Below are 24,223 nucleotides of genomic sequence, written 5' to 3' on the forward strand. Positions count from 1 at the left end.
GGGGAAATTGGATATGTCGGCAGAAGAAGAGGGATACAAAGAGTCTACAACTGAGTGTAGGGACTTTGAATGTTGGGACTATGACAGGAAAAGCTCAGGAGAGTTGGTTGACATGATGATGAGAAGGAAGGTTGATATATTATGGATCCAATAGAGCAAGTGAAAAGGTAGTAAGGCTAGAAGTTTAGGAGCAGGGTTTAAATTATTTCACCATGGAGTAGATGGGAAAAGAAATGGAGTAGGGGTTATTTTAAAAGGAAGAGCTGGCTAAGAATGTCTTTTAGGTAAAAAGATTATCAGATTGAGTGATGAGACTTAAACTCGAAACTGAGGGTGTTATGTATCATGTGATTTGCGGCTATGCCCCAGAGATGAGATGGGACCGAGAGTTGAAAGATAAATTCTGGAAGGAACTAGATGAAGTGGTTCTGAGCATTCCAGACAGACAGAGAGAGACAGAGAGAGAAGAGAGAGAGAGAGAGAGAGAGAGAGAGAGAGAGAGGAGAGAGAGAGAGAGAGACAGAGACAGAGACAGAGAGACAGAGAGACAGAGAGACAGAGAGACAGAGAGACAGAGAGACAGAGAGAGAGAGAGAGAGGAGAGAGAGAGAGAGAGAGAGAGAGAGAGAGAGAGGAGAGAGAGAGAGAGGAGAGAGAGAGAGAGAGAGATGTGATTGGTGCAGATTGTAATGGACATGTTGGTGAAGGAAGGAACGGGAGATGAAGAAGTGATGGGTAAGTACGGGATCCAGGAAAGGAACATTGAGGGACAGAAAGTGGTGGACTTTGCAAAAAGGATGGAAATGGCTCTAGTGAATGTTTTTTTCCCAGAAGAGGAAAGAAAATAAGGTGACCAACAAGAGCGCAGGTAGAAGCACGCAGGTGGATTATATTTTGTGCAGACTATGTAATCTGAAGGTTATTGACTGTAAAGTAGTGGTAGGGGAGAGTGTAGCTCAACAGCATGGTATGGTGGTGTGTAGCAAGATTAAGAGGACAAAGGTAGAGCAGAGAATCAGGTGGGTGAAGTTGAGAAAGGAAGAATGTTGTGTGGCTTTTCGGAAAGAGGTGAGACAGGCTCTAGACCAGGGGTGTCCAAACTTTTTGCAAAGAGGGCCAGATTTGGTAAGGTGAAAATGTGTGGGGGCCGACTATTTAGCCTGACATTCTTTGAACCATTAACATTAAATACAAATTAACTTTTTGGGATTTTTTTTAATTTAATTACAAATGGCATACTTTTACTTTTACATTTTTTTTTACATTTAGGTTTTTACCGAAATCACAAACCACAAAAAATTAAGAAAACTATAAAGGATATCTAAGTTCATGTGAAACATTACATATTATTCACTATTATATGCTCACTGTAGGAAAAGTGCTGAAAACAAAACAATGATCACTGCATATTCAAACTGTGATTTTGACCATCACAAAAAAATTAATTAACTGAGATTTAAGAATTTATTCAACTCAGAGGACTTAACAAAGGTCTTGCCTGCACTAATGTGAAGGGTGATACTGGGATCTTGACTGCAGTATGTAGTCCATGTCTGGCTCAAGAGCAGTGGTTTTGATGCGCAAGACGTCACGCAGGTGAGAGAGTCACTCAGTCTCGTCCTCATGCGGCTCTTGTTAATGTTCATAACGGAGAATGTCTTCTCGCACATGTATGTGGAGCCAAACAAGCTCAGCATTTTCTTAGCAAATGTCCGAATTGCTTGGAACCTGCCTTCATCCAGCTGGCGGTAGAAGTTGACAAGAGGGAGCTGTTGGTGCCGACTGCGATGCTCGGCGTCACACTGCAGCTCAATGAGCTCCAGTTGCAGGTGGTCTGGAGCGTCATCAGGGTCCACGGAGAAAGGAGAGGAAAAAAGCGTGATCTCCTTTTCAATAGCTGCAAAGTCCCGAAAGCGCTGCTGAAACTCCTCAACCAGAGATGAGATGTCTGCTGCATACTTTGTCATTTGCGCACTGATATTGATCTGTGGGAAACTGGTCACAATTTCCTGCAGCGACGGGAAATGTGCGGTATTGGGCTGGGCCTGTGACAGGTGTCTTTGGAAAAGTAGCAGCTTGGTCCGAAAGGCTTTGATGTGTGAATACAGTTGGCTTACCACTGCATTTTGCCCTTGAAGGCTTGTGTTCAGCGCATTCAGATGTCCCGTTATGTCAACTAAAAATCCCAAATCAGCCAGCCAAACAGGATCATTTAATTGTGGCATGGGTTGTCCCTTTTTAGTGAAGAATTGTCCAATTTCCTCCCTGAGAGAGAAGAAGCGCTGCAGCGCAGACCCCCGACTGAGCCACCTTACGTTGGTGTGATACAAAACATCTCCGTATTCAGCCTGGATGTCGAGAAGAAACTGTTGAAACTGGCGGTGGCACAGCGCTTTGGAGCGAATATAATTAATAGTCTTTATCACCGGTTTCATAACATTATCATATTTCATATATTTGGCACAGAGAACTTCTTGATGAATAATACAGTGGAGTTTAATAGCGCTGCCTCCTTCTTCGCTGACTTTGTTACAGACAAGGCTTGATAATCCACTCCGCTCGCCAGCCATGGCAGGTGCACCGTCCGTAATAATCCCGGTGACTTTATTCCACTGTAGTTTCATGTCATCTACGGTGGAACAAACAGAAACAAATAAATCCGTTCCTCTTGTTTGGCCCTTCAGACTCTGGAGGTCCAGAAGCTCTTCACTCACGTTCATGTCATTGTCCACTCCTCTTAAAAAGATCAGTAACTGAGCGGTGTCAGACGCATCCGTGCTTTCATCGCACGCTAACGAGAAAAAGTCAAACTCAGTTCCTTTTGCCTCTAACTGTCTCTTAATATCTAATGAAACGTCTTCAATTCTCCGTACCACAGTATTACGAGCCAGGCAAATATTGGCAAACTCTTGCTTCTTCGCGGGACAAATTTTCTCAACCATTTTCATTACACAGTCTTTAATAAATTCACCCTCAGTGAAAGGTTTGCAGTGCTTTGCAATCAGCGTTGCCACTTCGTAGCTTGCCTTTGTGGCATTTTCATTTGACTCACGGACTCTTGTGAAAAAGCTTTGCTGTGCCGTTAAAACAGCTTCCAGTTGCTTCACTTTTTCACCGCGTTTGTTCACAGTTAGCTTGTCGTAGCTAGCATGTTTCGTCTGGTAGTGCCTCTTGATGTTGAATTCCTTGAAAACAGCCACAGTCTCTTGGCAAATTAGGCAAACACAGTTGTTTCATATTTCAGTGAAAAAATACTCAAATTTCCACTTGTCCTGGAAGCGGCGGCCCTCGCGGTCAACTTTCCTTTTTTTGTTTACAGACGCCATGTTAGAAATGGGCTGGGCTGAAACGATCACGCAAGGTCAAGGCGGCCAGAGTGCGGCCACAGGGCTACTGCCATCTTCTGGTGAAATGAAAAATATGAAAAATAGCTTTATGTACACATGTATTTTATACTGTGGTCAACAGTGCTGGCGGGCCGCATATTATTGATTTCATGATAGAGGCCGCGGGCCGGTAAAAATTTGTCCACGGGCCGCAATTGGCCCGGGGGCCGGACTTTGGACATGTCTGCTCTAGACGGACAGGAGGAGCTCCTGGAAACTGGACTACTTCAGCCAAGGTGATCAGAGAAACAAGCAGGAGAGTACTTGGGGTGTCTTCTGGTCGGAAAGGGGAAAAGGAGACTTGGTGGTGGAACCCAAAAATACAGGAAGTCATGCAAGGAAAGAGATGAGCGAAGAAGAAGTGGGACACTGAGAGGACAGAGGAGACCCAAAAGGAATTGAGACGTGACGTAGGGCAAAGGTAGAGGTGGCGAAGGCTAAACAAGAGGCATACGACAACATGTACACCAGGTTGGAGACGAAGAAGGAGAGAAGTATCTCTACAGGTTGGCCAGACAGAGGGATAGAGATGGGAAGGATGTCCAGCAGGCGAGGGTGGTTAAGGATAGAGATGGAAGTGTGTTGACTGGTGCCAGTAGTGTGCTAAATAGATGGAAAGGATACTTCCAGAATATGATGAAGAAAATGAAGAATGAATGAAGAAGACAGAAAACTAGCGGGCGAGAAGATGCCCTAAGAATAGAGGAAAAGTGTGCAAGTTCCCATTTTTAAGAACAAAGGCGCTGTTCAGAGGTGTGGGAACTATAAAGGAATAAAGTTGATGAGCCACACAATGAAGTTATGGGAAAAAATAGTGGAATATAGAATGATAATAATAGAAAAGTAAAGAGAAGGTCAGAAGGAGCTAAATTCTGTCTTTGTGGATCTAGAGAAAGCCTATGACAGAGTACCAAGAGAGGAAGTGTGGTACAGCATGCCTAAGTCTGGTGTGGGGGAGAAAGATTTTCATATAGTACAGGACATGTATGATGGCAGCAGAACAATGGTGAGGTGTGCCGGAGGTGTGACAGAAGAGTTTAAGGTGGAGGTGGGACTGCATCAGGGATCAGCTCTGAGCCTCTTCGTGTTTGCTGTGGTAATAGATAGGACAGATGAGGTTAGACAGGAATCCCCTTGGACCATGATGTCCTCAGATTGTGATATGCAGTGAAAGCAGGGAGCAGGTGGAGGAACAATTTGAAGGATAGAGGCATGGGCTGGAAGGGAGAGGAATGAAGATTAGCCAAACTAAAACAGAATATATGTGGGTGAATGAGAGGGATGGAGGGGGAAGAGTGACGCTTCAGGGAGAAGAGACAGCAAGGGTAAATGACATCAAATACTTAGGTTCAACAATCCCCAGCAATGGTGAGTGTGGTGAGGAAGTGAAGAAAATGGTCCAAGCAGGTTGGAACAGCTGGTGGAAGGTGTCTGGTGTGTTATGCGACAGAAGAGTCTGCTCGGATGAAGGGCAAAATTTACAAAACAGTGGTGAGACCAGCCATGATGTACAGATTACAGACAGTTGCACTGAAGAGACAACAGGAAGCAGAACTGGAGGTCCCCAAAATGAAGATGTTGAGATTCTTGCTCGGAGTGAGCAGGATGGGTAGGATTAGAAATGAGCTCAGAAGAGGGACAGCCAAAGTTGGATGTTTTGGAGACAAGGTTCGAGAGAGCAGACTTTGATAATTTGGACATGTTCAGAGGCGAGAGAGTGTGTATATTGGTTGAAGGGTGCTGAGGATGGAGCTGCCAGGCAAAAGAGCGAGAGGAAGACCAAATAGAAGGTTGATGGATGTTGTGAGGGAAGACATGAGGGCAGTTGGTGTTAGAGAGGACAATGCAGGAGATGGGCTAAGATGGAAAAAGATGACATGCTGTGGCGACCCCTATCGGGACAAGTCGAAAGCAAAAGTAGAAGAATGAGTCAAAACTTGGGTAAGATACATTTGAGGAAGCCTGTAATGTTCAAAAGGGATTGTTGGTGAATTCAGTCATGCGATTCTATTCACATCACAGACACCCAAAAACAAACTCACTTTTATCTGTCTTTCAACATTGTTTTTTTTAATCTTTACTTTTGAGAGCAGAGTAGTGCTCTTTTCAAAGCTACTAGCTTCAGCAAGCCCCACTACTTTGACAACGAGACTTACTGGCATTTCTGCTATTCTATGTCTCTGAGCTCTTCAGTGACTACTTTTGACCTCATGATTCTCGTTTGCTCTTACATGCACTGTGAGCTGTAAGGTCTTACTATAGATATAGACAGGTGTGTGGCTTTCCAAATCAAGGCCAATTAGTATAATCAAACAGTGCTGGTTTCCACTGAATGTGTAAAACCATCTCAAGGACGATCGGAAGTCATGGATAGGACCCGAATTAAATATATGACTGTCACAGCAGAGGGTCTAAAGACTTATGGCTGTCTATTTCAATTTTTTTTTTTCATAAATCAGCAAAAATATATATATTTTGGTCAATATAGGGTGCTGTGTGCACATTAATGAATGGTGAATGAATGAAATGTTTTTAACAATTGGCTGCAATATCACAAACTGAAAAATCTAAGTAGGTCTGAAATCTTTCCATATCCACTGTAATTCATAACATAAATAATACATAAATGTCGAAGAGAGCGTCATACTATGCATTCTTATACACTTATTCCTGAGACTCTGCAGTTCAGACGCCGCACTATAAAAGAAGCAGCGACTCCTGGATACTTTTAAATCTGTGGGACTGTATTTTTCTTCATGGATAGTCAGTTGTTTCATCATTACGTGACCATGGCCTGCTAATTAGCACAAGCCTGGTGTTAGCCACAAGACCAGCCATCAAGATGCCTCCCTTTTCTACTGAGGACTATCACAGACTACTGCAGAGGGTGTCAATTCTGGAATCGAAAATCTGCCGTCTTGGAGTCTATGTGGATGTAAATGGACATTTGGGGAATGAAACCACTCTACTGATGTTTCAAAATGGTGAGCAGAGGGTGCACTTTCTACTGTAATGACACAATGTGTTATGTCCTTTGTTGCTCATCTGAGGTTAAGAACTCGACAGAAGCAGAAGATTTTTTTATAGTGTCCTAAATACAGCCTCAGAATACACACCATCACACATGCAAACAGTGTAATCACCATCACAAAACATGCCTGAGATTAGAAAAATGTATTACCCTTCAACTAGGTCCATGGTGGATGAAACAACCTCAGCATATAGCAAGGTATGCCCCAGCAGAACTGTTGTCAGGTTATTACAGTAGGTATCAAAACAAAATTGGTCCCAGTTCTGGGACTCAGGAGAGTCAGTGAAGAGCGAAAGAGAGGAGTCATGCAGAAAAGCACCATCTAGTAGCTCAGTATTCGGCACTATTCTGAGGGAGGCCTTTGACATCATGACAAGGCCATTATCATTTACTTGCGTGTGTAAACATTGAAGAAACTTCGCTTTGGCCTCCTGTGTGGAAGACAGAGGATCAAGAAAACATTAAAATTTAAATAGTAAGGTCAGTTTAACAATTCTACAACTGTTTTTTTGAGTACTTGATAGTATAGAGAAAAAAAAAATGGAATTCAGTCATATCACAGAATAAGATAAATTTAACATTCACTGCAAAATTATAAATAGCGTATTCCATCACACAAATCCTGCATATACTCGTTATCTCAAGATTTTATTTCGACGATGCTTAACTAGTCATTACATAAAAAGGCAAAAATACAGACATACAAATTTCTGACATGTAATGTGAAAGTGACAGAAAAGGTATATGCAGAAAGTGAACTTCAAAAAAAACAAGTACCAAAGCGTGCATCTTTGTGGAGGTCCTTAAAGTCTTGCGAGCCTTACCTGAGAGGTGGCCAGAAGGTAAACTCGACTTTGTGCTGGAGTTTGGTTGTGCTGACAACTAAGGTCAAGAGAAGTCAAAATATCTGCCAAGACTTGATGTTGTAGTGCATTGTTGACCTTTACATCATCAAAACCTTCAGTTGGCAGGTTCTGGAAGACTGCAGTGCTTTCCAGGTGGATCTGCCAACAGGGTACAATGCTTATGATAATTGGAAGCCTAACACAAGAAACAAGAATCTGCTGGAATCTGTACTTTGTCACAGTTGCAAGAACATTTTCAAAATCAAATTAAAAGCTTTTAAAACTAATTATATGACAGTGCATAAAACCTGATAACGAGCGCTACTCCACAAGGTGTTTAAACCAATATAATGTGCACTGTGTTTCTCATGGGGGATTTGATTGCTGAATCTCAATGTATGTTTCTCTTGATTATTTATATTTCTTAGCCCAAAGATCAATCACTGGTGTTCCAAGTCTACATTTAAAAATCATCTTAAAATTTATTATTTAACGAGAGTAACTAATGGGGTTAAGATGTTTAAGCCCCATAGCTCAGTGGTGAGAGCATTGGTTTGGTAAACCAGAGGTAGTCAATTCAGCATCCCTTCATTCTTCGCCATCCCAGCCTCTCGTCCCTAATAGAAAGTTATATTTTCACTTTGATGTATTTTAGTTTTTTTCTGAAGTAACCATACCCACCCATTTTCCGAGGCGCTTATCTTCAATAGGGTCGCGGGAACACTGAAGCCAATACCAGCAGTCATCGTAAATTTTGACTTTAATGGTGAAATCCAACTTAAGTCAAAATTCGAGTTAAGTTGCTATTATAGGAACGGATCTCGGTCGGAGAATGAGGACTCCCTGTATATTGCAACCATTTGTTAAAATCATTTAAGTCCATTTTTTTCCTCAGTGTAGACATAGCACCACAGTGGAAAAGTGGAATTGTTGAAATTTTGGGAGACTGACCGAGCTTTTCACCCTCTCTCTAAGGGAGCTCCCGGACACCCTGCAGCCAGGTTCCCACTTGTATCTGGGACTTGTTTTTTTGGTCATGACCACAGGTGAGGGTAGGAATGTAGATCGATCAGTAAACAAGAGAGCTTTGCCTTTCAACTTAGCTCCATCATTACCACAACGGACTGATACAAAGTTCGCATTGCCACAGATGCTGCGCCGGTCCGGGTGTCCATCTCCGGTACCATTCTTCCCTCACTCGTGAACAAGACCCCAACATACTTGGACTCGTCCACTTGGGCAGGATCTCATCCCCGACCAGGTGAAGGGATGCCACTCTTTTCCGACTGAGGGCTACTGTCTCAGGTTTGGACGTGCTGTTTCTCATTCCAGCTCCTTCATGCGCGAACGTGAATACCTCCAGTCAGAGTTGGAGATCATTGTTTGATGAACCCAACACACCACATCTTCAAAAAGCAGAGATGCAATACTGAGGCCATCAACCTGGACGTTCTCTATGCGTCTAGATGAGCCGAGAATTACAGTTCGTAAAAGTTATGCACATAATAGGTGACAAAGGGCACCCTTGGCAGCATCCAACCCTCAAAAGAAACAAGTCCGACTTACTGTTGGCAATCCGGACCAAACTCTGACACCGAAGAGGCTATGCAAGGACGACTGTGTGAAAAACCTGTTGCATCATTCTACAAAAACTCATAGCTGTGTAAGCTCAAAAGGGATCTTCTATGAAATACTGAGCAAACCATCTGAATACTTATGGCTGCGTGATATTTCAGATATTTTTTTTTAAATCTTTTTAAAATAAATATCGGAATTTAAACAATTCCACTTTTTTTTCCTTTCCATGTAGGGGTGCTGTGTGTACATTAATGGGGGAAAAGATTTCAGGAAATGGCTGCAATAGAAAAGGGTAAAAAAAAGTAATGGGTCTGAATGCATTTTTGTTTCTGGTGTCTTTGGACAGTTTTTGGTCTTGGCCATGTTACAAGTTTTTAGTTTTACTGGTTGTATGGGGTGGACAGGTGTCTTTATGCCGCTAACGACCTCACACAGGTGCATCTGATTCATGGAGCGCAGGTGGACTTTTAAAGGCGGACGGACAGGTCTTTGAGGGTCAGAATTCTAGCTGATGGACAGGTGTTCAAATACTTATATGTATATTGTGATTTCTGAATTCATGCTGTTTTGCAAGGAAGAATGGGCAAGAATTTCAGTCTATTGATGTGCAAAACTGATAGACATACCCCAAGCGAATTGCAAGTGTAATTGCAGCAAAAAAAAAAAAAAAAAAAAAACGACGCTACAAAGTATTAATGGAAGGGGCCCGAATAATATTGCACACCCCACTTTTCAGGTTTTATTTGTTAAAAAGGTTTAAAATACGAAATAAATTTCATTCCACTTCACGATTATGTCCCACTTGTTGTTGATTCTTGAAAAAAAAAAAAATTATATCTTTCTGTTTGAAGGCTGAAATGTGGCGAAAGGTTGAAAAGTTCAAGGGGGCTGAATAATTTCACAAGGCACTCTAGTTTTGTGATATACTTCTGTGAATAAGTGAGGCAATGTGTGCTTCTGTGTTCCATTTAGTCAGAATTTGAAAAATACTTGTGATTAATAGTGATGTTATGCTTTTGGACTGTACTAAAAGAAACCAATCATAAAGTTTTAATTTATAAAGTACAGTGTTCCCTCGCTACTCGGCGTTTCACTATTTGCGGGTTTTTATTAACCCCCCCTAAAAAAAAACATGAAAAAAACAGCTAGATTGGCATAGCGCGGAAAGACACGTTGATACAAGGCGCGTAATTGGTTTCCGGCGCGACATCGGACAGCGCGAGTGGTTAATCCCGTGAGCTGATTGGTTGCACATCATCGAAACACAACACAGCAACTTTCTTTGTCCCACCAATTTCCTTGTCCTGCCTGAGTTGTGTTCGTGACAAGTTTTTTTTTAAGCAATAATATTTTTTTGATTATGTAGTTACAATACCATCTCAGTGTTGTGCCCCAGTAAAAGCTTCCTCCGCGACATCCAAGAAGTTCTAACTCCACAGGAATATTTATCCTTTTCGGGATCAAGCGGGAGCAATAGCTTTCTATTTGGAAGCACTTTTATCTTTTTTGAGATCCAGTGGGAGAAATAGGGTTAAATGACACAGCACTGTGGTACCTACAGGGATGTCGTCCAGGGCATCGGGACAGGGCACTTTTCTCCTTGTTGGACCTTGCATTGTGATTCGCCCCCTCGAGGATGAGGCTTTTTGGCCAGCAAAAGCTAGTTTGAATTTTTTTTTAAAAAGACACAGCCTTAGAAATGGATAAAACGGGCCTTATTTGGAAGAGGACGCCTACACGTAGTTGTTTAAGGACTGCATTTATTATCATCATGTTGCAATGCTGCAGGTGAGTGAACTTAAAGCCTCTACGAGCCTCTCCTACGCCATCAACGCAACCCTCTTTGCGACACTGTGTGTGTGTGTGTGTCCGAGAGAGAGAGAGAGAAAGAGAGAGAGAGAGAGGAGAGAGAGAAAGAGAGGAAGAGAAAGAAAGAGAAAGAGAGAATGAGACGGGACTGCGCAGGCATGTTGATCAGTGAGAGTGAGAAGGCATATAGACGCAGCAAGAGCAGTTGTTAATGTGTACAGTTTACAAATTTACCGAGGGCGACCGGGTAGGAGTAGTGTTTAAGAGCGGACACGCTGAAGCTGCGTGCTTAAAGAATGTAATAAAGCCTTCCGAGCAGCAAACCGGTGCTTCGTACCGTTATTGTTCCCACCACCTCGGCTTCTCCCCTGCGTTTCCCGACCACGGTCAGGTGACTTAATAAAGATTATTTTTATTAATAATTTTATAATTAAAGATTTAAGTAAATACTTGTACTGTTGTAATCTAAGTCTCAAATCTGTAAAGTATAACTACTGTTTACATATTTTAATCATTGTGGTACACAGATACACGAAAATCCTGCGTGTGTGTGTGTAGCAACAGCTAACAATGTTGTTTAAAAGAATTCAGAGACTTATTGTAAGTGTTGGTCTTCCATAAATGCACAAATCCACCTGTATTGTTTTTAAAATATTGTATGGCTCTTTTGAAATTACATTTTAAAATATTTGCCATTTACGGCGCTCTCTCAGCCTAAAAGGTTCGCGATCCGTGGATTACTGTATATAATTTGGTGTATACACCATGATTTTACTGGTTAGGCCCACTTGGTAAGTGATTCTTCTCCATGTGATCCCTGAGCAAGAATGAGTTTGATACCCCTGTTCTAATGAAATGTTTCCACTTTTAATAAAACAGAGTAAACATTACCCAACGTTAATTCAAGTTATCTTACCTGACACAAGACAGCTTTCCCCCCACGCTCTCCGTGAGTTACCCTGATGATAACCATTTGCTTCTGATGATGAGGATGATCTTTGAGCTCCCCCAATAGCTCCAAATTTCCTTGTCCCTGTACATCTCCGACAAAGACTTTCCCGGTAGCCAGCACATTCAGTTCAAGTCCTGTATTGTCCTTTTGTGTGAAGCTTAATCTACGCACTTGCCTAGGTTGTTGCTCTCTGTTCTCTAGAGAGATACCTGCAGTGCAAAGGGAGGAAGCGAGCCCTAGGATTCTTCCACCATGGCTCAGATAGTTCAAAAATTTTGTGTGGAGCTGAGGGGTTAACACTTCCTCCTCTGCGAGAACCAGGAGCCTAGTATTTTCGATCCAGGGTTCATTCAGGGCTTGCTGTGGCAAAAGGCAATGTATTACGTACTTTTCCATGTTTAGGCACTCTGTTAAAACACGATGAACTGCTTGAAAACGCTCTTTGCTACCATTTGTGTACACGACAACATTTGGAAGTTTGCTATACTCAAATCCATTGCTTTTGCAAACATTACTCTTGACATTAGGTTCAAAGTCCTCAGAAGTCTTATACGCACAATCAAGACATAGTGAGTGTTCATCCGGGATATGGGAAACTTTCTCTGCTGAAGTACATTTGACAGAGAGGATTGTGCTATTCTCAAGCTCCCGACATTCATGACAGCTTGACAGATGGAGAGAATCTCCATGGTTCTCCATGTGGTGATGATTTCCCAAAAAATTATCGTCAAAGTTAGGGCTTTGATCCTGGCTGAAACAAGTTGGTCCTGATAGTCCTATTTTTTCAAATTTCTTCTTTGCATAAGGGGTAAGAAGCAGATCACTTTTAAAGCATTGAGGGCGCTGGAGGTGTGGTAACATGTGAAAATAGAAAGGCTGACCATTTACACCCCGAGTGTGGTCAAAGAGTATTGACTTTACATTTATGGGCTCCACACGGCATTGAATCTTCTCACTAAAAATGGCTTGATTGAGGACAATTGCTGCGGGAAACAAATTAAGGATATAATTTATATCATTTACAAATATACATTACCTTCATCCACACAAACAAATTTATGTTTTCATCATGCAAAATATGTAAATACAAAATCAAACTGTGATACATACGGACAATCTTTGAGGGCGCAAGTCCATTATCCAGTTGTAGGCGATCTTCTAAAAAAGCTACAGCCAGCCGACCGAAATCATCAACACTGGCCCGAGCCACCGCCCTGAATGGCTGACCAGGACTGCAAGCTAGAGGTTGACAAAAGTCAGACCACTTCAGCACCTGTAAAAGTTCCTGTTGTGGAAGCAGTTTAATTAGGTAAGTGAAGATTTATTAAATAGACCTTTTCAATATACAGTGGTACCTTGACGTAAAGGCTAACTAACTGTGTAGTTCAGAAAAAAACAACACTTGATCATGCATAACTCTCTGCATGTCCTGACAGTAAAAATTGTTTTAAAATGATCTCAAATCCTCTCAAAATGGCAGGCAAAAAAATGCACACCAGAACAAAAATATGATGAACACAGAAAGATTTTACTCAATGGGAGAGTTTATATATTTTTGTTGAACATATGAGCAAAACATTCTGGCTTATAGGTCAGAAGTCATAAGCGCATTCCAAAGCTTCTAATCTTCAGCGCAACTTCAGCTCACGCCATGCTAGCATCAACCAGGAATTTCCCAAATGGACTGAAGTTTACAAGCACACTTTGGTAACTTAACTTTTGGTAAGTCGGTCAGAAAAATGGATAGTTTTTTCCAGGGACTTGAAACGGTTGCATCGCATCAACTGGCTTGGAACATTGCATGAGCAAAAAAAAGAGATAAAACTTGGATAAAAAAATGTCTCTGTGACGTTGAAATCTTGTCTCCTGAAAACAACAACTAAAACGAATTATATCAGATATCCAACAAACCCACTACACTGTTGAATAAAGAATATCAGACATTGACACAGAGCTTATAACAGCCGATATCAAGGTCCGTCTTAAGTTTGCAATGACCATTTGGATAATACAGAGGAGTCATGGGAGAAGGTTTTGTGGTCAGATGAGACACAAATGGAACTTTTTGGTCATAATTACACTAACCGTGCTTGGAGGAAGACGAATGATGAGTTACATCCCAAGAACATCATCCCTACTGTGAAGCATGGGGGTGGTAGCATCGTGCTTTGGGGGGTGTTTTTCTGCACACGGGACAGGACGACTGCACTGTATTAAGGAGAGGATGACCGTGCCCATGTATTGTGAGAGTTTGGGGAAGAGCCTCTTTCCCTCAGTCCGAGCATTGAAGATGGGCCGTGGCTGGGTCTTTCAACATGACAATGACCCGAAGCACACAACCAGGAAAACTAAGGAGTGGCTCCCTAAGAAGCATATCAAGGTTCTGGCATGGCCTAGCCAGTCTCCAGACCTAAACCCAATAGAAAATCTTTGGAGGGAGCTTAAACAACGTGTTTCTCAGTGACAGCCCAGAAACCTGTCTGATCTAGAGAACATCTGTGTGGAGGAGTGGGCCAAAATCCCTCCTGGAGTGTGTGCAAACCTTGTGAACAACTACAAGAAATGTTTGACCTCTGTAATTGCAAACAAAGGCAACTGTACCAAATATTAACATTGGTTTTCTCAGATGTTTGAAGTGATGTCTGAAAATTTCAGACCCATCCATGATTTCTAAGTGGGAGAACTTGCAATATAGCAGGGTGTTCAAATTCTCATTTTCTTTCCTGTATGTCATACGAGGGCGGCTCCAAAAACCAGAGACAAATTCCATGAGTATTGTTTACATATTTAGCCCAAAAAACTGATTCTGATGAAGGTATTGCAATCTGCATGTCAGGTATGGTAGGTCATAGCTGATGAACCAGGAAGCCCCCAATTGACCTGTTCTGAAAATAGCTCACCAGTGATAGTACATTGTGATTTGATAGTAATGCTGTAGATGATCACATTTACATTAAACAATATATTTATTTATTATTACATTTGAAAATGTGATCACTGGCAGAGATTTATAGAATAGTGTTTCATATTTATACTTGTGTTTTTTAATTACTGTGAGAAATCATTATTAATGTAAACTCAGCAATAAATAGGATTAATTAGAAATAAAAACATACTAATAATGTTTATATGCTTTTCTATGGCCTCAAAGACACGTGAGAATTTCACATATCGTTTATTGACTCCAGAAAATGCGAATGCAGCCGGCGCAATCTGTAGGCTGGTCCAAAGTGAAATGCAAAGGGTTGCGTTAGGAAGGGGATCCGGCGTAAAAACTGTGGCAAACAAAATCCCATACTGGATCGATCATGGCCCAGGTTAACAACACCCACCCCCGGCACCGCTATCTTGCAGGGAATCAGTGGAAATTCAGCTACTGTGGGTCGAAGACAAAGAAGAGGAGGAAACCGGATTCATCAAAAGAAGAAGAGGAATGCACAGATCCTGCAACTGAGTGTAGGGACTTCGAATGTTGTCACTATGACAGGAAAAGGTCAGGAGTTGGTTGACATGATGATTAAGAGAAAGGTTCCTATATTGTGCATCCAAGCAGGTGGAAAGGCTAAAAATTTAGGAGCAGGGTTTAAATTATTCGACCACAGAGTAGATGGGAAGAGAAATGAAGTAGGGGTTATTTTAAAGAAAGAGCTGGCGAAAAATGTCTTGGAGGTGAAAAGAATATCAGATCGAGTAATGAGACTGAAATTTGAAATTGAGGGTGTTTTGTATAATGTGACTAACAGCTATGCCCCACAGGTAGGAGGTGACCGAGAGATGAAAGAGAAATTGTGGAAGGAATGACATGAAGTAGTTCTGAGCATCCCAGACAGAGACAGAGACAGAGACAGAGAGAGAGAGAGAGAGACAGAGAGAGAGACAGAGACAGAGACAGAGAGAGAGACAGAGACAGAGAGAGAGAGAGAGAGAGAGAGAGAGAGAGAGAGAGAGAGGAGAGAGAGAGAGAGAGAGTTGTGATTGATGCAGATTGTAATGACATGTTGGTGAAGGAAACAGGGGCCATGAAGAAGTGATGGGTAAGTATGGCATCCAGGAAAGGAACTTTGAGGGACAAATGGTGGTGGACTTTGCAAAAAGGATGGAAATCGCTGTAGTGAACACTTATTTCCAGAAGAGGCAGGAACATAGAGTGACCTACAAGAGCTGAGGTAGAAGAACGCAGGTGGATTATATTTTGTGGAAACGATGTAATCTGAAGAAGATCACTGACTGTTAGGTGGTGGTAGGGCAGAGTGGAGCTCGACAGCATAGGATGGTGGTGGTTAGGATGATTCTGGTGGTGAGAAGGAAGATTAAGAAGAAAAAGGTAGACCAGAAAACCATGTGGTGGAAGCTCAGAAGGAAGACTATTGTGCGGCATTTCAGAAAGAGGTGAGACAGGCTCTCGATGGAAAGGAGAAGCTCCCGGAATACTGGACTACTAGATTTAAGGTGATCAAAGAGACAGGCAGGAGTGTACTTGGTATGTCTTCTGAAAGGAAAGGAGAGAAGGAGACTTGGTGGTGGAACCCCAAAATACAGGAAGTCATACAAAGAAAGAGATCAGCGAGGAAGAAGTGGGACACAGAGAGGACTGAGGAGAGGCAAAGAGAGTACATTGAGATGCGACGTCGGGCAAAGGTAGAGGTAGCAAAGGCTAAACAAGAGGCATATGACGATATGTACATCAGATTACACACAAAAGAAGGAGAAAAGGATCTCAACAGGTTGGGCAGACAGAGTGTTAGAGATGGGAAGGATGTGCAGCAGGCAAGGGCGATTAAGGATAGAGATGGAAATGTGTTGACTGGTGCCAGTAGTGTGCTAAATAGATAATAAATAAAAAATAAAAATGAAAAATACTTGAAGAAAATAAGAGAGAAGGAAGTGTAGAAGAGGCATGTGTCAAGGACCAGGAAGTGGCAATGATTAGTAAGGGGGAGAGGCACGACAAAGGATGAAAAATGGAAAGGCAGTTGGTCCTGACATACCGAAGTATGAAAGCAATTTGGAGAGATGGCTGTGGAGTTTTTGACCAACTTATTCAACAGAATACTAGCGGGCGAATAGATCCCTGAAGAATGGAGCAAAAGTGTACTAGTTCCCATTTTAAGAACAAAGGCGATGTTCAGAGCTGTGGGAATTATAGAGGAATAAAGTTGATGAGCCACCCAATGAAGTTATGGGAAAGAGTAGTGGAGGCAAGACTCAGGACAGAAGTATCTGCGAGCAACAGTATGGTTTCATGCCTAGAAAGAGTACCACAGATGCATTATTTGCCTTCAGGATGCTAGTGGAAAAGTACAGAAAAGGTCAGAAGGAGCTACATTCTGTCTTTGTGGAGCTAGAGAAAGCGAATGAAAGAGTACCAAGAGAGGAACTGTGGTACTGCATGTGTAAGTCTGGTGTGGTGGAGAAATATGTTAGAATAGTCCAGGACATGTATGAGGGTAGGAGAAAAATGGTGATGTGTGCCGTAGGTGTGACAGAATAATTTAAGGTGGAGGTGGCACTGCATCAGGGATCAGCTCTGAGCCCCTTCCTGTTTGCAGTGGTAGTAGATAGGCTGACAGATGAGGTTAGACTGGAATCCCTTGGACCGTGATGTACGCAGATATTGTGATATGCAGTGAAAGCAGGGAGCAGGTGGGGGAACAATTGGAAAGATGGAGACATGCACTGGAAAGGAAAGGAATGAAGATTAGCCGAAGTAAAACAGAAAATATGTGCGTGAATGAGAGGGGTGGAGGGGTAAGAGTCAGGCTATAGGGAGAAGAGACAGCAAGGGTGGACGACTTCAAATATTTACGGTCAACAATCTTGGGCAATGGTGAGCGTGGTAAGGAAGTGAAGAAATGGGTCGAAGCATCTTGGAACAGCTGGCGGAAGGTTTCTGCTATGTTATGTGACAGAAGTGTCTCTGCTAAGATGAAGGCAAAAGTTTATAAAACAGTGGTGAGGCCAGCCATGATGTACGGATTAGAGACGGTAGCACTGAAGAGACAACAGGAAGCAGAACTGGAGGTGCCCAAAATGAAGATGTTGAGATTCTCGCTCGGAGTGAGCAGGATGGGTAGGATTAGAAATGAGCTCAGAAGAGGGACAGCCAAAGTTGGATGTTTTGGAGACAAGGTTAAAGAGAGCAGACTTCGATGGTTTGGACATGTCCAGAGAAGAGAGAGTGAGTATATTGGTAGAAGTGTGCTGAGGTGCCAGGCAAAAGAGCGAGAAGAAGACCAAAGGTTGATGGATTTTGTGAGGGGAAGACATGAGGGCAGTTGGCGTTAGAGAGGACGATGCAGGAGATAGGGTTAGATGGAAAAAGACGACACGCTGTGGCGACCCTTCAGAAAAGAAGAATTTATTCACTCCAGTCACACCTGGTGGTGCGAAGCTACTCGTGGAGCAATCGCTGCCCTGGGTCAGACTGACAGAATCATGGCTGCCATTCTGTATCCGACGGCCTCTCACCACCATACATCTAACCACATTCATTGGTAGGTTAAGCGTTTTACCCAAGGACACAATGATGCTTCGTGCTTGGGTGGGGATCGCCCCACGCTAATCATCATTATTTAAGGCACGGTGGAGCAGCTGAAAAGCATTGGCCTCACAGTTCTGAGGTCGAGGGTTCAATCTCGGCCCCGCCTGTGTTGAGTTTGCATGTTTTCCCCATGGCTGCATGGCTTTTCTCTGGGCACTTCGGTTTCCTCCCACTTCCCAAAAACATGCAATATTAATTGGACACTCTAAATTACCCCGAGGTGTGATTTTGAGTGTGGCTGTTTGTCTCTCTGTGCCCTGCGATTGACTGGCAACCAGTTCAGGGTGTATCCCGCCTCATGCCTGTTGACAGCTGGGAGAGGCTCCAGCACTCACGCGACGCTTGTGAGGACAAACGGCTAAGAAAATGGATGAATGGATGTTTTACAAAGTGTGTATGAAACTGGTGGCACTTTACATTAATTGGTACCCAAGGAGTAGCTCACAGTTTTGGAAACATTGGTGAACCCTGCTGTCAAATTTTTGACATCCAAATTTTGCCCACAAAGTTTAATTGCAATAGTTACACAACAGCAGATGATGCCTACATTGTTTGGTGTTTTGCAGGTACCATTGTGTCCATCAGCTTCTATGATGAATGAAATGTCTTTTTGTGGATTGCAAACAATGGCGGACTCCGATAAAAGATTCCATTTGATGATGTCATCACATGCCTGCGGACAGATCAGACAACACAGAACAAGCATATCACTGGAATTTAAACAATAGGTACAAATATGAAACATTGATTTGTTGACTCAAGGCAGAAGTCAAAATCACACATTTCATCCTAAAACACACCTGATATAGTTGGTCAAAAAAGTCAGTCAGCTACCAATTGTGCAAGTTCTTCCACTTGAAAAAACGAGGTTTGTAATTTTCATCGTAGGTATACCTCAACTATGAGTGACAAAATGAAAAAAAAAACTAAAACAAATTTTGAAAGAATTTACAGTGAAGAAAATAAGTATTTGAGCACCCTGCTGTATTGCAAGTTCTCCCACCGAGAAATCATGGAGGGGTCTGAAATTTCTATCGTAGGTGTATGTCCACTGTGAGAGAAAGAATCTAAAAAGAAAAATCCAGAAATCAATGATTGATTTTTTTTAACAATTTATTTGTGTGATACAGCTGCAAATAAGTATTAGAACACCTGTCTATCAGCGAGAATTCTGACTCTCAAAGACCTGTTAGTCTGCCTTTGAAAGTCCACCTTCGCTCCATGTACTATCCTGAATCAGATGCACCTGTGTGAGGTTGTTAGCTGCATAAAGACACCTGTCCACCCCATACAATCAATAAGACTCAAACTTGCAACATGGCCAAGACCAAAGAGCTGTCCAAAGACACCACAGATAGAATTGTACAGCTCCACACAACTGGAAAGTGCTACGGAGAAATTGGCAAGCAGCTTGGTGAGAAAAGGTCTGGAGCTTGGAGGAATCATGAGAAAATGGAAGAAGCTAAACATGATGGTCAGTCTCAATCGGAGTGGAGCCCCATGCAAGATTTCACCTCGTGGGGTCTCAATGATCCTTAGAAAGGTATCGGGAATCACCCCAAGACTACACGACAGGACTTAGTCAATGACCTGAAAAGAGCTGGAACCACCGTTTCCAAGATGACTTTGTAATACACTAAGACGTCATGGTTTGAAATCATGCATGGCACGGAAGGTTCCACTGCTTAAACCAGAACATGTCAAGGCCCGTCTTAAGTTTGGCAATGACCATTTGGATGATACAGAGGAGTCATGAAAGAAAGTTTTGTGATCAGATGAGACCAAAATGGAACTTTTTGGACATAATTCCACTAACCGTGTTTGGAGGAAGATGAATGATGAGTTCCATCCCAAGAACACCATCCCTACTGTGAAGCATGGTAGCATCATGCTTTGGGGGTGTTTTTCTGCACATGGGACAGGACGACTGCACTGTATTAAGGAGAGGATGACTGCAGCCATGTATTGTGAGATTTTGGGGAACAACGTCTTTCCCTCAGTCAGAGCATTGAAGAAGATGGGTCGTGGCTCGGTCTTTCAACATGACAATGACCCGAAGCACACGCCCAGGAAAACCAAGGAGTGGCTCTGTAAGAAGCATATCAAGGTTCTGGTATGGTCTAGCCAGTCTCCAGACCTAAACCCAATAGAAAATCTTTGGAGGGAGCTGAAACTCAGTGTTTCTCAGCGACAGCCCAGAAACCTGTCTAATCTAGATAAGATCTGTGTGGATGAGTGGCCCAAAATCCCTCCTGCAGTGTGTGAAAACCTGGTGAACAACTACAGGAAATGATTGACCTCTGTATTTGCAAACAAATCCTACTGTACCAAATAATAACATTGATTTTCTCAGGTGTTCAAACACTTATTTGTTGTATCTGGAGATGAAAGTGGACTTTTGTCAAAATTCCTGAAAATACAAATGTGAGCACTAGGGGATCCGGGGGCATGCACCCCCATGAAATTTTTGAAAAAAATGGATGGCTGTGCTGCATTCTGGTGATATCTGTTCACATAATTCTGACAAAAATTGAAAGTAAAATTTGTTAGTCATGACCAAAAAAAAAAAAAAAAAATGGGCAGAAGTACCCCAAGGGCCAAGCCCAGATTATTTAGCCCCCTGTTGCCCTATCACTGGATGGCACAAAATCACATTTGTCATTAAAATATGCTTAAAATATGCCATCATATCTGAAGACAAATGAATTAAGTGAACTATTCAGTAAATAGACAACTAAAATTGGCCTTTTCCCCCACATTATACATACTGTATTATAGTTTTGATATAGAATATACACAAAAACATATCCTAGAATTTTTACACCGTACAGCAAAACATGTTAAAGAAGTTCATCTGTCGTAATTACGATTAACGTTTAAGTCTCAAACTTGTTACGTCGGGTTGTACTGACACACTTGACCACTTTGCTCACTATCTTAGATATAGATCTAGTAATACTAATAGGATAAATCAGTTGCCTTTAATATATATATATATATATATATATATATATATATATATATATATATAATACACACACACACATTTGAAAAATGTACGGGTGTGGTCAGTCATGCTCACAGATAAAGTTGCGGGTGTGATTAGGGATGGCCTTAAAATAACTTACTGGATTAATATAACGTAACTGTAAATTAAAAATAAAGAAATACATAACTAAAATAGAAAACTAAAACTTCAAACGCAGAAATGATCATTTCCAATTTCAACTGATATTAGTAGAACATAATATAAAACGGTATTTAAAATTTTTCATCAATAAAAATTCTTGATCTCACAAACTATCTGAAGAAAAGTTAAGTGGACTGGCCTGTCAAGGAATAAACCAAACGGTCTATACTCGTAATATTTTTAAGATGCTGAGAGTTTACTTTAACATAATCGGCGTTAATGGCAACAAGCTAGCGATACATTGGAACAAACATTCCTGTCGGCAATCGTGACGTATTGTTGTAGAGGGGCATGCACCACGGGAATGCCGTAAATAGGAGGCCGGCTTGCTAGAACGCGCCTTTATGTGCATGCGCTCGACGTATTGCCCACACCTGAATCAAGCGACGAAGTCTAATGTTATTGGTTTTCTTTTACGCCGTAACACTGCCTCGCAAATTACGCAATGAACACCCCTGGTGTAACTGAATTTCCTTTGACATGGCTCATGATGTTAATGACTTTCGACGTAAATGCGCTCGCTTAATGTGAAGCAGTTCTGAACATGCGCTTTCGTACATGCTCCGTATGGTTAAATTGCATTTCCTGTTTCCGGGTGAATACCGGTTGTTTTGGAGCAGAGTCGTTTAGTTAACGTTTATGAAATAAACACGTAAATTAATGTCAAGACTACACAAAATAAGCGACGTCTTGAGAGAATGCGAGGGGAGGAGTGTTACTGCTAAAGTTAGTGCCTCAACATGGCTACGCTCGTGAAAGCAGAACAATGAACTCAAACGCATGTTCGGTCAATGTTGTCAACTAATATCCGGATTAATTTTAGGCAATTTTTCCTCAATTTTCCGGAGCAATTTTCATGAAAATTGAAAAGTCCAGAATTCCGGGAAAATACGGAGGACTTTCATCACTGTGTATCACACAAATAAATTGTTTAAAAAAAAAAAACAAAAAAAAAACATTGTGATTTTGGTATTTTTAATTTTAGATTATCTCTCTCACAGTGGACATGCACCTACGATGAAAATTTCAGACCCCTCCATGATTTCTAAGTGGGAAAACTTGCAATATAGCAGGGTGTTTATATACTTATTTTCTTCACTGTACCATATTATTCACACCATAAATTGCGCCAGATTATGATGGGAGGTCCATTTCTGTGCTTAACACCTACATAAGGCACACCGTATCATACGGTGCATGCTAAAACATCCACTGTACAATAAAAAGGTAACTGTTATATACTTGTCTGCGGGAGTATATGGATGAAGATGCAGAAAACTGCCAGGCATTGCACTGGAGAATGTATTTAACTTACAACCACCTTCCCATCCAAGCATGCACCTCAATAGGCCATCATATTCTCCTTGGGCAGTGGTTCTCAAATAGTGGGGCGCCGCTACGTGAGGGGTGGCACATGTGACCCTGGGGAACATATATTTTTTTCTTTTTCTGCCATACTAGAATAAAGTGTAAATGCACATCCACTACAGTAGTTGGCAGTGGCGGTCTCATTGTCAGAGAGTGGGAAGGGTATATTAGCTCAATAAGGGATTTTTATTGCACGCCATCTGAACTACAGTAAACGAACCCACAATAGACAACATTAATTTTTTGGGGACAGTGATGACAATAAAGGCTGAGCTCAGCAGCTCAAAAAATGGATGGGTGTTAGTATTTAATATTTAAAAAAAAAAAACTAAAATACATTAAAACGAAAAATATAAGATGCTTCACCGACCATTACTGCAAGAAGTGGAGGGCAAAGAATGAAGGTCGGTTGCGCAAAGCTATTGCTAAGGAAGGAAGTGCAGGTAGCTCTTGCTAGCTGTAAATTCCTCCTTGGCGTCCTTCCCCTTTTTGCTCTTTCAAAGTTAGGAATATATGTCGTGCCTTTTCCCTTAATGAACATTAGGCTGAGCCGACATTGATTCTGATCCTCGATCCATAACGTAAGTAATCTTTCCATCTGGGCAAGGATCGAAGAATTGATGGACATGCCTCCTCCTGTCAGGGGCATGGCCAAGCCACTGCCCTGGGCGGTGCTACCTGTGAGGGGCATGGCCAAGCCACTGCCCTGGGTGGTACCGCCTCTGGCAGCTGTCACAGAGCTGCTCTGCAATGGACCAGGCATTTAAGCCTTGAATGTGCAATCGGCATTTGTCAATTAGTTGCAGTGTTACTGTGTGTTGGACACTGCTTTAAAGTGCGTGAGTACGCAAGCGTTGGGTTTGTTTAGAGCTTCCCTCTGTTAGAGCGTGTCAGTGCCATTATAGCCAAGTCTTGCTTTTGTTCTTGTTTTCAATTTTTGCCTCAAAGTCATCGGACCTTGTTTCATGTTTTTGGACCTTGCCACTAGCCTTGCATTTTTGTGCCTCTGCCCATTTTGGACTGATTGCCCCTAGGTGTGACTGTGAGTGCCACTGTTGTCCGTTTCCATGTGCCCTGCGATTGGCTGGGAACCTTTGTGAGGATAAGCAGCTCAGGAAATGGCAAGAGCAATTTGTTAACACAGAGAAAGTGTTTCTATAAGACAACAGAAAAACACTGAGGCGTCGGTTGATTTGATCGCTTGCTTCATAGTTTGTACAACAAATCTTTCTGCAAGCCCCTTTGTAGCAGGATGACAAGGCGCAGATTTAATGTGCTAAGTACCATTTTCTTCCATGGATAAATCTGAACTCCTGTAACACTAGTTGTGGGCCATTTTCCACATAACTAGTTGTTAAAGGGCTACTGTCATGAAATGGATGATTTTTAGTATGCTATTAATGAAAAAAAAACGGCACCCAATATGGGCCCATGCGTTTTTTTTCACCAAAAAACATGAAAACATTGACGTATACAGCGTTTTGTAACTCCTGCCATGAAAATCCTCTCGAGGGATTTGTTTT

General features: G+C 42.0%; 2 protein-coding genes across 3 annotated transcripts in view; both read right to left on the minus strand.

The window, feature by feature from the left end:
• Positions 1-24,223, minus strand: part of hlcs (holocarboxylase synthetase (biotin-(proprionyl-CoA-carboxylase (ATP-hydrolysing)) ligase)) — a 54,451-nt gene that overhangs the window by 25,235 nt on the left and 4,993 nt on the right. The window contains exons 2-6 of one of the 2 annotated variants that reach the window (XM_061802430.1): positions 18,690-18,815; positions 12,712-12,886; positions 11,566-12,584; positions 7,242-7,421; positions 6,568-6,848 (exon numbers count right to left, since the gene is read on the minus strand). In XM_061802430.1, coding sequence (XP_061658414.1) covers positions 6,568-6,848; positions 7,242-7,421; positions 11,566-12,584; positions 12,712-12,886; positions 18,690-18,815 — 1,781 coding nt within the window. The remainder of the gene's footprint in view (positions 1-6,567; positions 6,849-7,241; positions 7,422-11,565; positions 12,585-12,711; positions 12,887-18,689; positions 18,816-24,223) is intronic. The other variant, XM_061802431.1, reaches the window with a different exon arrangement.
• LOC133491959 (general transcription factor II-I repeat domain-containing protein 2B-like) lies at positions 686-3,298 on the minus strand. The gene is made up of 2 exons (XM_061803733.1): positions 2,715-3,298; positions 686-2,629 (listed from the first exon to the last, which is right to left on the minus strand). Exon 2 carries the CDS (start codon positions 2,622-2,624, stop codon positions 1,446-1,448), a length of 1,179 nt encoding a protein of 392 aa, XP_061659717.1. The 5' UTR covers positions 2,625-2,629; positions 2,715-3,298; the 3' UTR covers positions 686-1,445.

This window comes from Syngnathoides biaculeatus, chromosome 18 (assembly GCF_019802595.1).
Source record: "Syngnathoides biaculeatus isolate LvHL_M chromosome 18, ASM1980259v1, whole genome shotgun sequence".
NCBI classification, from domain to species: domain Eukaryota; kingdom Metazoa; phylum Chordata; class Actinopteri; order Syngnathiformes; family Syngnathidae; genus Syngnathoides; species Syngnathoides biaculeatus.

Coding starts and splice junctions, on each gene's coding strand:
- LOC133491959 (XM_061803733.1), bottom strand. CDS start 2,624: ATGAAACTACAGTGGAATAAAGTCACCGGGATTATTACGGACGGTGCA.